Source organism: Pollicipes pollicipes, unplaced genomic scaffold (genome assembly GCF_011947565.3).
Source record: "Pollicipes pollicipes isolate AB1234 unplaced genomic scaffold, Ppol_2.1 Scaffold_3447;HRSCAF=4054_pilon_pilon_pilon, whole genome shotgun sequence".
NCBI lineage: Eukaryota > Metazoa > Arthropoda > Thecostraca > Pollicipedomorpha > Pollicipedidae > Pollicipes > Pollicipes pollicipes.
In genome coordinates, this window is record NW_023596297.1 from 13,126,602 (window position 1) to 13,145,037 (window position 18,436).

The 18,436-nt window shown below is 49.7% G+C and overlaps 1 protein-coding gene across 1 annotated transcript in view; it reads right to left on the reverse strand.

Annotated features, from left to right (window-relative positions):
- LOC119092713 (arrestin domain-containing protein 2) overlaps positions 1–18,436 on the reverse strand; it is a gene marked incomplete at its 5' end in the record, with an annotated part of 95,320 nt that overhangs the window by 3,199 nt on the left and 73,685 nt on the right. Inside the window, 2 exon segments of the mRNA XM_037215690.1 lie at positions 424–621; positions 8,564–8,743. Of these exon segments, the coding sequence (XP_037071585.1) occupies positions 424–621; positions 8,564–8,743 (378 nt within the window).

The window sequence follows — 18,436 nt, forward strand, 5'->3', positions numbered from 1 at the left end:
GGCGAGGTGGGTGCAAAAATTAGTTCATCTTTACTAGCGGCTCATCTCAAGCAGTCCAATAAAACTGTAGGCTTTTGTTCTTGAGTCAAGCAAATTTTCTGCCAGCTGTCACAAGGTGAGATTTATCTACAGCGCGCCCACGCACGCCCGGCAACTGAGCGCGTCTCTCGGTCCCCAGATCCCCACAGCGGTACATCATGCTGACGACCATTTAGTGCGACACATAATTCACAACCACTCCGGACTTCCCGGAGTCAAGACCATCCGGCAGCGCTCTTACCCTCGCAACAGAACAGCCCTGCAGCACCCCGTGCCCGATTCGCCTCATGAACACAACAAGTTGACGTGCAACAGATACATATTCCTGCAATTCCCGCACACGTGGGAGGCGACGCGGCTGGCGCCTGTCCGCGGACACATCACCTTGAGGACGTAGTAGATCTGCATCAGTCGGCAGACGCCCACCAAGGTCGGCGGCATGACGGGCACCACCAGGCTGCTCGCCGAGTCAAACTTGGAGCGCGTCAGCGCCGGCACCGAGTCGCCCAGGTACTCGAGCGCCGTGTTCTGGATGTCCTTGGTGACGCCCAGCACCCCGCGGTCGATGAAGTACTCCACGTACTGTGGATGGCACACGCTCTGAGGCTCGGCGGGGCGGAGCGGAGACGCGAGACGCGCTCTCCAATGGAGGCGGCGAAGGCATCATACACGCGAGGGGGTGCTGAGGGCTGGACGGGGCGGGTACTGTGAACTCGAGGCGCGTTTATTAGGAATCAGGAGGTGATGTATAGATCAGAAGCACGCGGGACGGGCACGATGTCTCATACGGGAAGGTGCTTTCGGCGCGTTGAACGTCTACTGAGACTCCGACAGAACCGCATTGTGAACAGCTAACACGGGCACGAGTTCTGGCAGGGGACGGACTGTGGATGCGGATGGCCTGTGCTATAGTGTGATTAGGGATATCATAAGGAGGGATTAATTTCCGCGTAAGGAGTGCGACATCAGACTGATAATGGCTTAGGACGGGTGAGGCATGCAATGCGTTTAGCCGCCCACTTGCTTAACAACCAGCGTGCATGAAGGCATTGAATTCCTAGCTAAACCTCGTCCATCACCAGACAGCAACACGCTGTACGAGGCAGCAGCAATGCCTTCAGCGGGGTGTGGAGCAATGGGGAGATGTGGGGCGATATGCATTTCGGTCTGCGGAGTATGGCCAATAGAGTTCCGGCTGGAAAAGATATTGAGATACCAGGCAGCTTTATGTTCTTGGGATTGTTTTGGGACCAAGTTTATTGGTAACGGGGTCAGGCTTGCTCCTTGTCCGGAGCTCACACACCATGTCTCTTGTTTTCAACTGTCATTCGAAGAGGAGGGTGGCTATTATTATTTTTGCATTTTATGCATTTTATCACAGCATTATATCATTTTATTATATTATTTCTATATATGTATATATAATCCCCATCTACATATTATGTTGTTTGTCATGTGGCAGTATTTACGGTGTTGCATACATATTACACTTCATATGATAGTATCAATCGAATTACACAGATTCACAGATACACAGGGCTCAGATTGTTGCACAACTTTGTTCGGGGCGCGAAGAAGTTCAGCATATCCACGAAGCTCGGGTGCCAAATACAGGAGTCGCCCCAGACATGTGCATACCTCTAAGCATAACGTGGAGAAGTTTTCCCCTGCTATCAAGTCCGCCACCAGTCTCTGAGGGCATCCCTACCATGCCTTCCAGATTTATGTTGTGATGAGGAAGGAATCAGAAAACTGGGAGTAGTGCAGAAAGTGGGAGCCAATACTAATTGTTAAGTCCATTCCTCCCATTCATCGTCATATGGTTGCTGTGAAATATTAAAAGCCCCGTCCCCCCCCCCACATCCTACCCCCCCCCCCAACCCAACCCTCCTCAGCCATCCATCTTTCCCACGCCTATGCCAATTTTCATTTCCGTCTAATATCCATGCGCGAATTTCGCTGACGTGCGATAGAGAACCATTCAGCCTAAGACGATGACGCGGTTCATTGGCCATAAAACTGACTGTTGGTGATGCTGATCACGATGTTGACATAGCGTTCTTAATGAAGATCAGCTGAGCACCGGTGCGAGGTATAGGTCTCCGTATGCGACACTCGCCTTGACACACGTCGCACTTCTAAGCGCTTTAACGCGAGCTATAGAGGCGTAAAATTTATGCCGTCTGCTTTTCACGGTCGCCAACGGCCATTACAGCCCGGTGTAAGTTATAAGCTGGCAATAACATTGAGCCGGATATTCATAGCCCACGCCTGCAACACGCTGGGTGACCACTCACTTTTTTCATCATCTGCCAGATATCAAGCACTGGATCGGTTACCAACCACGTAATGAAGCTATACGGTTATCGACATGTTGTGGAACATTTTTCAAGCTGGATAGGATCAATGTGGCCAACGCTACCTGCCTACGCCACAAAATATACCTACCAGCAGTGAGCAATGGGTGTGGTTTGGGCCACATTGTTAAATTTGTTCCTAAGTTTCTCACCGACCGTTTACTTGACATGTGGCATCCCGAAGACTCCCATAAAACCCGTTGAGCACTCCAGCCACCATGAGCCTTTGTTGTAAAGGTAATCTTTCAACTTTTCCGCAATGCTCATGGCTTCCTTTGGGACACTGCATTCATTACAGACTTTTCCCTGCAACCTGGTTTCAGATAATGTAACAGTGGTCTGGGCTCTTCGCCCTTCTCCGTTAACTTACAGGTTGACCTTTTCGGAGGATCAGTCTCCACGCTTCCGTGTTGCATAAGCTGGCATTCAAAAGTATGCTTGCTGGCAGCTGTCGCAAAAGTTGGATTTCTGTACTCAATGAAGGGTGATGAATGAAACTATCATATGTGTGGGCAACATAACTGGGAAGATAGGGTCAGAGAGATTGCCCTCATGTTTTGAAAATGTAGAATCTGTCACACGTGTAATAACTGCAAAGAAGAAAACTAGTTCGACAATAACACCAAAAATGATGCAGACCGCACAAATCAACAACCCAGGGGCAGAGCACTTAAATTAGTTCTTGGCAATCCGCACAGTGCTGGCGGAGTACACTCTCTGGGGGCCATGTAGCTATGAATTGTAAGCCCATAGAATAATTAAATATAAAACAAGCAAAAACATACCACATGGTATCACAGATGGAGCAGTTGTTCGGCCAATTGTCCTCGTTTAGTGTGCCAGTTACACAACGTTTCGGCCAGTTAACTCTCTCCAGCCGTCGTCAAGTGTTGTGGAGCCCTCAAAAGGACTGGATGATGCTTGGCTGTCAGCCATGTATGCGTCACACCCCGCATTGTCTCCTTGAAATGGCTGGGTTTGAACCACGAGACCAGTGCTTTGCCAACTGAGCTAAGTGGGAAGGACAATCTCTTAGTGCTAAAACTTGGTGTTATTTGTCTCCCGGATATTGAGCGATTTCTCCGCAGAATTGGGTGCCATATCGGGCTAACGTCGATCCTTGGCTTACTGGTGAAACTATTTGCCAATGTCATGTGCGCTGTCTCCTTCATGTTCCTGACTTTCTAGTGTTCATCTCCGTCGATAATGGTTAACACCATGCATGTTCCGTCACACTCGGCCTCAGAGTCTCACACGGATGGTTGCCTATTTGCGTTCTTCCAGCATGACCGACAGGGGGTGACTTGTCTCTCCCTTGTAGGTTCTGCTACAGCTCCATGGTCCCCTGTTCTGCCTCCACAGAAGCTGAAGAGTTGGTCACATCCTTGCCCGAATTTCTGCACACATCTACGGTAGTCAAATTCCAGCTGGCAAACGTCGAAACCTGTTTGATGCTTCGAAAGCAGCGTCATGCTCGTTTTACGTTTTCTCCTTTTTTAGGAACAGCCGCCTACTCTTAGAATTATTGGTCCGATACATAATTCATGCATCCACTGCCACTCCCGAGGTGCGTTCCCCCAGTCTCCACCTGAGCTGTTTCCAAGACCTGGTCGGGCGTGAGCTGCCAACAAATCAAGGTTTTCACTAGCAGGGGATTTGTCAGTTTACTGAGGGGGGATTTGTCAGTCACTAGTGGGGATTATCCCCCCCCCCCCCAGAAGATAGGCCCTGTGTTCCGGTAGTATAGGGGCTGGCACGCTGGTCTCGTCTCACCGCGAGCTCTTGCGAAGAGAACGCGAGTGATGTGACCGGGCTGGTTCAATTCCTCGGGTCCGGGCCTCATTCGGGTCCAGTTCCCCGGATCCGGGCCTCGGAGGGTCCGATTCCTCGGGTCCAGGCCTCGCACTACTCGGATCCTATGCCTACTTCCCCGTCTTGCACCAATGAGCAGGGCTGTTCTCCGCCGGGGCGATTTGCCATGACCTTGTGTGGCACGTGAAATATCCCCCATCATTATTTTTCTAACGTCTTGCTGGTCCAGAATCATCCTGCACTTCAGATAACTGGCTTGTCGGAGTGATTGTCCTCCTGATGAGCCACGCTCAGCGAGAGATCTGATCCCCACTGCCCTCGGTTAAACAAATCGTGCGAATAAAGCTCTAACAAGATGCCGTAGCGAGCTCCTGCTTGTGGCATTTGATCCAGGAAACTCCCGCTTTTGAAGCCGCGAAGAGACGCAAAGGAGCTGAGTTAAAACGGTTTAGAGCATTATGGAAGACGGCCAGATGATCAAAGCGGTCTAGGCTTTACGAAACTGCGGATTACACTAGCATGTATCGTGCCTCTGTGTGTGTGTGTTTTTTTTGTACTTTCGCTTGAGCTGATAACATGTTAAACGACAGGGAGGAACGAGGATCCAGGTTTCCAACAAACCGAGAGCGAAAAGACCAAAATCGTCAATGTAACAATACGCTGTAAATAGGATTGCCAGTTACTTCTCATTTACTATCCCCATCGCCTTTGTTTGTCACCTTTGCTTAATATGGAGGAGTGAGACAGATACCAAGGTATGACATCCAGCCAACAATAATAATAACAACATTTCATCTGTGCAGAATACCAACACACACTTTGCAAGATTGCTAAAGCAGCAAACGCTTCGGCACACTCGACCTTGATTCAGATTCGGAATGAATTCCACTCATGCAGAATAAAGCACAAGTATGGCTGTAGGCCTGGCTAACTAATATCTGTCCAGAAATCTGCAGCTCGGGCCGCCTGGGTGCCGGACTAATAAAAGCCTAGTTGGATAATTCATATCAGCCAAACGAGATGCATTTTAGCCAAGTTCTAATTTGGTAGCATCCAAACAGCCAACTTCTAATGCAGTCACGCTCAAATTTCAAATAGGTGATCAATGTCCCATACTTTTAGTCTCCGTGTTTGAACTGCGGCTAATTAACAGTATACATCACCACTGGCATGAATGACTGTAACCCTAGCGATCTTGGTAGTTATGCGAGCTGGTACATGAGCTAGCGATTAGTAGCACTCACGGCGGCTTAAAACAGTTGCCAAGCGTTGCACATAGCTGATGTTTCATGCTCTCTAACGCAAGCCCTTTTCAGAATAAGAAGCGTCATGAGAGAGGCTGAGCACCTCGCGCCATTCAAACCTCGTGCAATTTCAGACCAATGTGCACAGCAACAAAATCTCTTGTTCGAAAACATTTTCACGCAACTATGAGAAGGATTTCCACCGATCTCTACCATTGAATGTACCGGCAGTGAATCAAAGCGGACGCAAGATGCTGCAGCACTGTGCCTTTCCGCATATCCCATAAGCGGAGCGCGCGCGCGCCGTTTTCAATTCGCCGCCCGGCCGCGTCGCTGCCATCTCCCCATACGCGCTTATTGAATGTCCTCTGTCGTCTTCTCCGCAGACGGGGGCGGGGAAAGGGGGAAGGGGGGGGGGGGGCGTCGAGCAGCCGCGCGCGCGATCATCGAGTCAACGGCGCAGTTCCGCGTCGGCCGCGACGACGCCGCCAGTGGGGGAGGGAGGTCGGGCGGGACCATCTGGCGCGAGCAGCCGCCGCCGCCGGGACGGGCGCCACCGCTGCTCCGATTTATTGGACAGGGTGGACGTCCAGCTAACGCTGCCGGTGCGGGGCCGGGCTCCACTCGTCACCGGCTGCCCGGGAGGGCGTCTGAAGATGGCCGGCGAGCGGCGGCGATCAGCGCCGGCTGGAAGATAAGACAAGAAGGACGTTTTTAGAACGGGAAAGCTGACAGGCCGCCACAAACCATTTTATAGAGCTAAGGCCGTTACGGCGGCCACGTCAGCGCCGAGAGCGCGGCGTTGGTCACTCGGCCGCGACGCACTGCGCTGCGGAAGCGTGCCAGCGACGGGATCGGCACCCCGTGTCCGGCACAATGAGGTGACTGCTGGCGGTGTGGGGTCTCCCCGTCGAGCACTGAGCGCAGACGTGGCGACAGTGGGCAGCACCTGGAGCTGAGGGCGACTTCAGACGTCGGCGACTCCGTCCTGAAGTACGGGCTGCAGCATTCCTCTCATGCGCGTTGTGGAGTCCCAAATACCGCCGAGGCACCGGAGCTGCCCGGCTCGATCCGGCTCCGTTGACCATCTGGCGGCGGCCGCCATCCTGGTACCGGCCCGGAGCGGCCACTTCTGCTGCAGTTGCGGCAAATTCGTCCGCCGCGAATCAATACGGTGCAGGCGGGCGCCGCCGGTACGGCCGCGCCGCCCGGCTCGGTATATCGGCAGCACCAGAGCGGCCGGACGCCCTGGCGTCGGCTGTTGCAGCGACCCCGCCCACACCCGCCGCCGCCCGTCCGCCGAGCGGCCGCCGGCCCTCCGCCGACTGCGACGCTTCCGACTCCTCCCCCGAGCGGGGCGACCTTTAAGTGGGATGCGGGGGCTCGCGGGAGTTAGGTAGGCTGTCGAGGTATGCCGCAACGCCAGCGGGATGCCACGTCAGGGGCGTCCGATCCGCGCTGCTGAATAGTGAGCAGCTCGCTGGGTCCGGCTTTTCCATCAGCCAGGTGTCCCCGGAGGACGCCGTTGTGGGTGGCGTGTCGTCATCGTAGCCGTCGCGGTTCGCGGCGCGACCTATTGCACCATGTGGCTTACGGACGAGAACGACCGCGTCAGACAGTTGCGACCTGCTGAAGACCGCCACCTACTCTGCACGATCGGACCCAGCGTCCTCCTCTGCCAAAGTTCAGCCAGAAGACGAGACGGAAGCCCAGCCATTCGGACAACCGCGCCGACCGTCGACGGTTGATGACGTCATGCCCGGGCGGCGCTAGTGCTTGTTTGGACATCTCACAGTTGTGTGGGTCCGTGACGTAGCAGTTAAACAGCGCGAGATGAATCTACAGGAGGCTGATTTACGGTGATCATTATCGTTGAATAAACTGGCTGCGTTGCCGTAGTCAAACACTAGCTTTCAATAGTTTGTCAATTTTGAATTTGTCTTTCAATCAAGTTGTCATATTCAGAGAACAACGTACGTCAAAGATGGTACAGTGTGCATTGTAAGGCATAACACGTAGTAAGAAATTAAGATGACCTTACAATAATTATATACTTGATACTAGTTAAGTGAGTTTTGTTTTCAATGTAACTGTTGAAATAAAGCAAATATATTAACAAATACAACCTACTTAGCGAATATCACCTACTGTATCATTAAAGAAGACATCCTAATCCCCCTTTAAAACAACGTACGTCTATGGAACAGAGGCTGCACCAGTTATAGTGTCAAATAATTTATACACAATCTTGCAGAACGCAGCGACGCTGAACGCGTTCAAGCTGACTTATAGGAAAATAGATCGTTGTTAAAAATAGATCGTATTGGAGAATAGAAAGGAATATAGCTGAACAGGTGTGAAACAACATTTTGTATTCTCTTTGGCAGTCAGAAAGCTGTCGCTGCAGGGTGTTGTTTCAGCTAAATCGGTCGCATAAATTTAATGTGATAGGTGTCAGGTGAGTGACATATGGGGATGTGGAGCAAACGTAGGAGGAAAATGGGACTAACAACACCTAGCTAACTTTGAAGAACTTTTAAGGACGGAAGGTGAGGAAGATTGCTGAGTCCCAACACAGCACATACCTTCCATGGCAGAGAACACCAAAGCGGCCTGAATGCCGTCCAGACAGAGCCTGCCTAGTGTTAGCTAACTGACTGGGCATCTACTGAGTGAAGTATACCTTGCCCTCTTTATTTTGTTGATCTAGATTCCACAATCATGTTTAATGTGCAAACGAATAAATGGAAAAGACTAATCATGATATGGAGCTCATCGTCGTTCCATCCTGTTTGAATCGAGAGAGCCAGGAAACGGAGAACTCGAGAAATGAAAATGGAAATAAGATGTCACTATTATTATCCGAACTGACGATCACCAGATGAGGAACCAGGTCTGATTGGTCGGCAGTCCTTAAAGGTTAATCGAGTCCTGTAGCAGCCGGCTCACGGATGCGCTCTGGCTTTAAATAGATGCTCCGGTACCCTATCTCGCCCGAGGGCACCGCCTCGCTCCGGGGAACCCGGAAAATATTGAAGCGCCAATTATGCCGTAAAAGAAAAAGAGGGAAGGAGACCCGAAGGCCACGTGGCGTCACGCCCGGCTGTTCACCTGCACCAGTCGGATCTTCAGCCGGACCGGCTCCTCGCCCTGGTTGTCGATGTCGGCCTTCATCTTGATGCTCTCGCCGCACACATAGGCCGACCGCTCCAGCTGGGTGCGCAGCGAGACCGGACCGCGCTTGCAACAGAAGCAGCAGCTCGTCCGCTTGTCCTGGCCCACCATCGGTTTCTGGAACCAGACCAGCGCCGTCAGCGTCACGCACTGCGGCGGAGGGCGCGGCGAATGACGGAGAGCGAGGCGGACAGCGGCTGCGAGTCGCCCGGGTGCGGAAGAACATGCGGGTGGAGAGGCTAAGAGGCCGAGAGGAGACTGAGAAGATGGAGCCGATCGGACCCAACGCTCAGCGCTCGTGGGTCGACCAGGCCGGTCACTCGGCGGCGATCCGCCGGGCAGCTGCGGGAGCGCGCGAGGACGGGCCAGGTCTGTTGACGCACGCGGTCGCGCGCTCAAAAAGCGCTCCGTCGGCCTTGTGCGGCGGACACGGCGACAGGCCTGCCCAGTGTCCGGGAATTAGCTCAAGTGGTGCCGTCAGCCGCGTGCCCGCATGCCCGGTACGTCTCGCCGCACATTCCCCCATACGTAGAGCATACCGAATGTCTGTAGAATCTATTTTGGACCCCAGCGGCTGGAGACAAGTTACGTTCATGACAGCATACCGGTGAAACAATTTTAATATTGCGCAGGGCCGTGAGATGTCTGGATCCGAGCTGCGCGAATCAGATCAGAATATCAATACAGCATTCTTACGCTGGGGGCTTCTGAAGAACGCATTATTTCTTGACCAATGGGAACCTAACAACCGCTATCAACCGAACAGGATCGGAGTTTCCAGACACGCACGACAGGCGAAGACATTTTCCCCCAACCTGAAACTGCATGAGGTCCCTCGAGAGCCATGGTATGTGGTAGGTCACATAGCCATAACGCACATGACCCGCGGCAACAATACATTCAGGAGGTCCGGCTACGATCAACAATGCGCCGTCCTAGTGATAGAGGGGAGGTCCAGATAGCACAAGATCGGAGGCTTCATCGCAGCACCAGGTCTCGATCTCGAATGCGAGAAAGTCTCAATAATTTGAGACCCTTAAGTGGTGGGAAGTCAAAAGATGGCGGGAAGCCCATGTCATGACCGAGATGATACCCAGCTCAGCGCAGCTGGGATTCGCACAGGGTCTTCTGATTGCGAGTCCAGTGACATATCGACTTAGCTGACCGGAAAGGACAATCTTTTGGGGTTAGAACGCGGTGTCATTCAACTGCTGCATTCAGGTAGTGACCGGTTGCTGTTGATTTCCGGTGCACACATGCACTATATCTGTTGTTGGTTTTCTCCACTTGCCCACCTGAGAACGGTAACCTGTTATTGTTCTCACGTTACCTAGTGTACTGGATGGATGGTCGCAAGCCGTTGATGTGGTGCAGGGATGCCGTTACGTCTTCCTGATATTGTGGACCAAGAAGGCGTCGTCTACGTATCATAGCCATCCTGGTGGTTTGATTGGTGCAGTCATCGCCATATTTTCAAAATAATCCAAGTACATGTTGGCAATTATTGGTGACTAAGGTGATTTCATGACAATTCCCTCCGTTTGCTGGCAGCATTGTTCATTTAGCTGGAACGCGGTTATGGTGGCACAGAACATGAGTAGCTCCATGATGTTGTTCATTGGGATGCTTCCTTTTTCCGAGAGTATATCATTGTTCTCTAACCTGTTCCACACAACAGCTTAGGTTTCATGCCTTTGTTCCTTGGCGAACAGGCTCACCACGTCGAAGCCCAGCATTTGTGTGCCAGGTCTTGGCACATGTCTTGTACTAACGAGACGAAGTGAGCTGAGTTGTTCCCACATGGTGATGGCTCACTTAAGGGGTAATTGTCTTAATCAGGAACTGACTCAACGGATGGCAAGCTGAACCCCCCCCCCCCCCCTCCCTCCCCGGCAGCTGAGGATACGTCCAGAGGTGCGGCATTCTTGTGTTTTTTCGGTAGTCAGCCCGCAGTCATATGTGGCAGCCCGCTGTGGTGTTGATTGAGATGTCCATGTCCAACATCTCTCAGACTTCCTTCGTTCTTATTTCCTAAAAATCTCCAAACATCCAGGACATGAATGACATAAATTCTAACACCGCAAGGGTGTCCTTCCGGTAAGCTCAGCTGGTAGAACACCGGAATCGCAGTCAGAAGACTCTGGTTCGAAGCCCAGCAATTCCAAGGAACGAATCTAGCTTGCCACCCGCGCATAGCTGAAAGCTAAATATCATTCAGTCCTTTTCAGGACTCATAGACCTGATGACGGCCGCAGAACTGACCGGCTGAAATGTTTCGTACATTCTAAAAACCGCACTAAAACAACCGCCCGAGCAATAACTCCAATTTTGCTACTGATACGCCGTCTCATTCATTGCGTAAAACTATGCGCAAGATTAGACATATGAGCCTCGTCATGTCCGTTAAAAGTTCACCACCCGGCTTCACAAAGGCCTGCATGGCTGAGGCCCGTCCGCACGGCAGGAGACCCTCCTTGTGACGTGGTAAGGCAGAAGGCCCTCTTCGGACTACAAGGAGGTCCCTTTTATGACTTGGAGCAGGCCTTGCCACGGCTAGGACAAGACCCGTCCTCATGGAAAAGAGACCCGGGGATCACATAGGGATCACCTATGTAGCGCGTTGAATGGTTTTATGGAAATATGTGCGTGCCTTACTTATATGACACTTAAAGGGAGCGCTCCATATTTGTATGGGGTTTGGAACTAAAATAGCCATCTTAAAGACGTTTTGGTGCTGTTCACAATTCTGCCCTTCTTAAGACCTAAGCCTGTCTAGTTTCTGAGCTACGCGCCCGTAAAATGGGGAAAGGTATATCGGGGATAGTATTTCAAAGTCAGCTTGGCATTCGTGACGTCAAAAGAACGTCATTCAACTTCTGCCATTCCATAACCATGCGGCGATCAAAGCCAAGAAAATGTACTTGTCGATGCGCTCATATCTGGCGCTCGTGAGCGCGATTTACCGATATAACGGCCGTCAATTGCCTCTCAGTCAATCTTGAACAAGGTACGATGACGTAACCAGGCCATGACGAATCGGGGAGTATATTTGCTTAACAGAGTATTGTGCTGTCTAACGCAGTTTTTTCTACTTAAAAAGTATGCTAATAATCATAGGTGAGCTCGTTTGATCACATCTGATGCTTGCTTTAATTTCTTCCAATGGCGAACATTATCTTTAAATATTAGGATCTCACGTTCTTGATAACGTTTCCGAAGTTGATGGCTACGTATGCCAAAGAAAACCTGGCAAACTTTGCCATTTTAGGAGTGTCTGTGAAATACATTCACATTCGGCTAAAGCCACCATCGACTACGACGGACATGACCTCCAAACGTCATCAGCCGAAACAAATTTGACCTACTGCTGTCATTAGATGGAAATCTGACTTACAACTACGGCATACATATGCTTACAAAAGCACGGTTGCATCGAAACGCTTGCAATACTTACAATGCTTAAATACGACATGCAGTAGCTTAGACAAACCTCACAAATAGACACAATCAGCTTAGATAGGCCCGGCTTACAACAATTAGCTGAGAGAGATACGACTTAAAACCGTCGTCGACTCTGACAGACCTAACCTACCTACGACCATCATCACGTGAGACAACCTGTTCCACAGCCGTCATGGCTGATACAGAAATAATCTATAGCCGTCCTCGGTTGAGGTAGACACACCCACGCCGTCAGCTGAGACAGGTCTGACCTAATGATGTTATCAGCTGTGATTGGCTAGACCTCAAGCAGTCGTAAACTGATACACACCTGACTAGAGACGCAACTTTTCAGCGCACAAACCCCCATGTGATCTGACCACAAGAATCCGTAGGGCTTTGGCCGGGTTGTTAGCCGGACGTTGGGGGTTCTTGCAGGTCAACAGTTTAACAAGCAAAATCATGCAATTTTTGTTATTACTTAAGTTTTAAAACTAAGCAAAAATCAGTGTGCTGCCTAATCATGCAAACATACTATTTTGATTTTCATAGTAAGAGCACCAGTGACAGAAAAACTCGCAGACATGACATACGAGTAAAACTCAACAGCTTCAGAAAAGACATCACAAAAAATTAAAGAATATCAACCAGCCTTTCAACGCTTGGTCCGATTTTATTAAGCAGTAAGTAGGTGGGTCATTAATATAAAATCAGCTACATGCTGCACTTGGCTGCTATCACGAGGGTGATGTGCAGTTATTATTTCTTGCTCCATGCACAAACCACAACTCATAATCAAAATCAAGAAGCAACGATGAAATGAACGGGATATGTGTGCCTTTCTTTGTACGAGCCTCGCTCCCTTGTTAATACCGTCCGCAGCTTGTGATGTTTTACATGGGTAACAATTGTCGGAATGGAAAAAGTGGTGACGTGGAGTTTGGCTATGTATCCCCGAAGGGCGTACCATTTGCGATCACGATGTCTGGTGTTTTACAAATAAGTTAACCGTTACGGAGATTATCACTAGCTTTAAAGCATATCTGCATCATCAATATTTGTGTTCTGTTTGCTCTTTTATCTCTTCCAATACTTGTATCTATATACAGGTCTGTGCCAAAAAGCACAGGTCTCTATTTGTCTTGTTTCTTTTCTTTTATCACAAATGGTGCAGCGCTCCCGTAATAGGCGAAGTCGATTGAATAAAATACAATAAATACATATCATATATTAATATGAACATAAACAATGGATAACACGTCTCAAAGCTAAGTGAAGATGCTACATAGTTGAGACATACTGGATCACGTTAACTCTAAAAATGTAAAAACTGTCATGAAAGATATCCCCGTTCGTGTTGCTAGGTAAGTGTTCACAACGCTTGGCAGGCCGCAAAACAGATCGCTCTCTGCTGTGTGCATACGAGGGCGGGGCACAGCAAACAAGGCTCGGGTGGAGGTCGATCGAGGCGGTAAAAGCAAGCAGAAACAGCTGAACAAGATCTGAGGGTCCAGTTTACATTGGACGATGTTCCTCAGAAAAAGTAAATCGTGTTGCACTTTTCGTGCTGCTTAAGGTGGGATTTTGGAATAAAGTAGAAGGCTGTCATCAGAAAAAGAAGCCCTTGGCCTGGAGAATGTGTGAAAATAAGGCACTAACTAGTAAGACACTGAGACACAATGTGTGAACAAATAAGAAACTTGTGCTGCACTGGATCGACCAGCATTGTGTGGGAACTGGCCGCCCACGTCCAGACCGCGGTACAAAATTATAAAACCGATCGCACGTTTGTAAAATACATAGCCACCGCCGCGTTTCAGTCGAATTTTGACCTCCTGGTACCGACTGGGAAGAACCGAACAAGGAGCCCAAGTGCTCGATTGCGCCTACAAAATGTGTCAGATACGTGTGAAGCGAATGTAAGTTTGGTCACTAATTTTACACACATGTTCAAACTCAGGTCTATCAAAAAATACTTAGTCCGGGACGCGAGCATGTGTAAAGGTCATCATGGACGTTTTACATTTTACAGGGTTGATGGTTGACCCTCCCCTTGACCGACCACGTTACCAGATGATCGAGATCTTAATGCAGCAGCAAGCCAGCCGGTGACGTAATTTTGAGGGAAATTTGTATATTATGGGCACACAAAAGTCAAACGGATTCAATGACACACGAAAGATGGTTAATAAGCAGTGAAAAAGGGAGGGAAGTCAAGAGTGATCCTTCTGGGACGCCGGAGGTTACCAGTTTCCGATCGGAGGATTTTCAGTTGACGATAACCCTCTGACGTCTGCCGGATATACACGAGACAAACCATTGTAGCGCAGACTCCCTCAGATTTATGAATCTTTCAGCTTTTGGGTTAGGAGCTCATGGTTAACAGTCTGAAAAGCAGCCGAAAATTCATTAGAGATGGCATCCGTCGGGTATCCATCCGACATGGACTCTCAAGCCCACTTACGGTAAACGCACTGGTTCGTGGTGCACGAACGCATGGGAGTAAAACCATGCTTATAAGGGCGGAAACACAAGCGGGACGTGGCGGAACAGCTACCATACGCTACCCGTTCCAGTAGCTTCCCGAAGAGCGGAAGCGGAGATCTACCTATGTAATTTGACGGCTTCTTGTTGCCTTTCTTGAGTATAGGTGTTAGCCTGCTTTCACCTCCCCGGGAAGGTACCAGAACTCGCCGAGAGGTTACGAATTTGGGTGAGTGTAGCGACCGGCTTGCCTGCTAAGTTCTACATATGACGTCAATCAAACCTTCAAAACAGATCCGAAAGGTATAGTCAGCCTGCTATGTGGACCGCGGGCGGAGGTCCTAGACATGGTTTGTTCCATTTTCATTTTCTTAGAAATCTCACCCAAACATTTAACAATATTTTGCCGCTTGTGACAGTGCTGAATGTGAATGATATCACTTGGGTGGCAAAGGTTCTTCGACAAAATGTATTCCTGTTCCTGCTTGCACGCAGGATCTCAAACAGCGCGGTGATGGCTGTGATGCGGTGACACATGGAAATTGCTATAAAGTAAATATAAATCATTTTAAAGCTAATATGTGGCATTCCCTCCGTGCTGTTATGTGATGTATCCTTTTTAAGACAACAAACACCATGTAAGAGCCTGTGTTTGATTCTTAAATACAGGTTATCAATTTACGGCTATCGTTACGCATCTAAATGGTGCTTGCGCCGTGCAGTGTTAAGACCTAAGGAAGCTCCCATGGTTTAAAATATCCAGCATTTCTTTACTCTTTCAGTGCAAAGCCATCAGTTGATGCATGCGAATTTAGATGACCTAGCCTATGGTTGACTGAATGAGGTACAAGGATGAAATCCGTAGTACACTTTGGTAAAAGACAACTTTTATTTCAATCCTCTTCCTTCCCATTTGTAGCCCAAAACTGGCATCACAGTTTTTTAAGATGCACTTGGGTAGAATACACATTATATAGACCAGGTACTGTGGTCTCTGCTATTTAAGCAACATCATTGGTATAAGTTGAACAATGCTGTGCATATCATAAAACTGACTAAAGGTTAAAGAGAAATGACAAAATATCACTTCAATTGACCTGGTACTTGCGGGCTATTGCCAGATCAGCACAGAAGTACAGCTATCTTTTGCGGGCTGAATTCCTGCCTAGTACAGGGTGGGCCCGGCTGCCGGTCGGTGTTTCTCAAAAAGTCTCTAGACCTGACCTACAGCCTTCATCAGCTGGGCCGGATGTGACCAGCATCCATCACTGGCTGAGACAGACCAGACCGGCAGCTGTATTTAGTTGAACAAGACCCCAGCCACCATCAGCGGATACGGCCTTGGCCTACATTCATCATCAGTTGTGACAGGGCGGAGCCGTCAGCAGCGGAGACGGAACTAACTTGCAACCGTCATTGTCACGGACAGAGCTGACCATCACAGTCATCAGCTCGGGCAGAGCTGACCAGAAGCTGTCATCAGTGAGGACGGACGTGATCAGTGACTGTCATCAGTGAGGACGGACGTGATCGGTGGCTGCGGTCTGCTGATAACGTCCAATTACAGGGCGTCCGCCGTCACCTTCTGGGCCCGTAATTGGCTTGTTGGGGTTCGTTAGCCACGGAGTTCCAGACAAAGTCCGCCAAAAACAGTGGCCTGCTACGACGCCTGCCCTGAAGCATGGCGATGTTGTGAGCGAGAGAACAGCTTGTCCGCTACACTGCAAACACCCGAGTCGCGTATGTTGGAGCGGTGTGGAAGTAATGAAAATAAGATAATGATAGAGCAATCACATATTAAGAAAGCCCCTCGTCCATTGTAAGCTGTACCCAAAAGCTTATGGGGCACAATTTGCACCGAAACGCGAAGCCGAAATCACAATTTGCATGCCCTCAAACTAGATTTTGGGCGCTTCGCAAAACTTAAGCAAAGCCTAGGCGTCCTTGGTTTCCTTGCAATGATGGAGTTGGCCTACGCGTAAGCCCAGCACTTGAACAGAAAAGCATTCCGTAGTTTCTGGGCCAGTATTCGGTCTCGTCACACTCAACATTCGGTTTCGTAGCTAACATACCAAATAACAGGCGCTTCGCGCTTCTAGAATGGCATTGCCAGACGTCAGCATATTACTACAACGCACCGTGTGCCATAGCCTTCATTACGTTGGACCCTGTAAAGGCATCAACCAATTTAAAACATACAAGATGGCCGATGTCAGCAGTATCATAATGGATCAGTCCTTGCCATGATTCGCCGTAATCAAAACGCAGACTGATGGTGTGTGATGGGGGGGGGGAGGGTTGATGCGACTCACTCCCTGGCGTCACTAAACTGATAAAGATAGAGCTCAGTAGAAAACACCAGTGGTTTGATTTTAACGAGATATCTCGATTGGTATCAAGTTTCATGCTGTTAGATCAATAATTGACCCCATTATGGCAGGTCGGAGGTCGATCCTTTTGGAAAATCGCACATCTCTGCTTTATAAGATCATATCTACGAGACCATGTCTTGTGGCGACCTGAAACTTAAAGAGACGTGTTTGTTGTTGAATCCTGAGAACAATGACGTGTATTTTTTCCGTATCAGGCATTCGCTTATGATATATGGCCCCGTTAATGTAACAATGTCTGCCTGCCGCGCGGGTACTGCGGCGACGTCGGCTGCTGCCCGCCCGCCCGCTAAGGCCGTAGATCGTCATGCAGTGTTCTTAAGGAACCGCGCTGCTCCGAAACCAGAAACGAAATAGGAGCACGTGTTTGTGTCAAACCACGCGCAATGGATGCTCCATTGGCTGCTGAAAATTTGGGCGTGGTTGCACGACATGCCGGAGAGGTGTTCTCAACAAACATTAGGGGAGTTGCATCAACCCCCATCCCCTACCAGGGCGAGGGTTAAGGTTATACCTTGTGAAAACTACTTCAGAAGAAACTGTAGCATTTGCATGAATGTAATTTTGAGGGATGTGTTCAATCTTTGAAACGTTCAATAAAAGGGTCGGTCAGGCTAGAACAGTCTAACCAGGCAGACCAGGTCAGGCTGGAATGCTCGTAATAAGGAGATCCCGATTCGAATCCCATCAGAATCAAAGAGTATCGTTTGTCAAAGAATCGTTTGTTTCTAACAGGCAGGACGCACAGGCTCTAGGAAGTCGGTTCTTAATTCCCACAAATCTAGAACACATGAGATATTGCCACTTTTGCACTTGGTCTTCGGCCGTAGCGCTATGGGCCAAAGTATTGCCGTAATGGAAGTACCACCGCGGCCTACTCACCCTTCATTCATCCCATGTCGATGTCAAAACTTGGCAGAATTAGTTCAGCGTTGCGGACAAAAAAAGCACAGAAGACATGCACGATGTGAATCCTATGTTCGTCCCGGCGACTCAGTTGAGTAGAGCGCCTGTCCTCCGACCCACCCACCTGTGGCGGGATGGGTTCGAGTCGCTTAGGCGCTCGCTGTTTGCATTTGACAGGTATGGATTGCTGCTGGTGGCAGCGGCCGCGTTAAAGATCAGTTGGCGTCAGTGGACAGGGCGAGCATTGGGGCACGTTGAACTTTCGCGACCAGATTCTGCCGTTGACCTGGAATTGCACGATCGGATGGTAGGGATCGGTGCTCACATAGCAATCATTACTTAGCTTGATTACTGATCCCAGAAATCCATCCATTCCAAACATTCAGGTTAAAACTAAAAAATCAGGAAAGCCTACCACAGCCTTTCGGGCATTTAACGGAAATACTATTCTTCGAATGGGTTCCTTCACGCAGTAGAGCATACAGAGTCAGGCATACGCCGCACGAACGTGGCCAAGATCAAGTCCTCCGGAATCCCGCCGTGGTATTCCCGATGAATCCTCAGAATACCTGACGCGAATCCGGTGCGT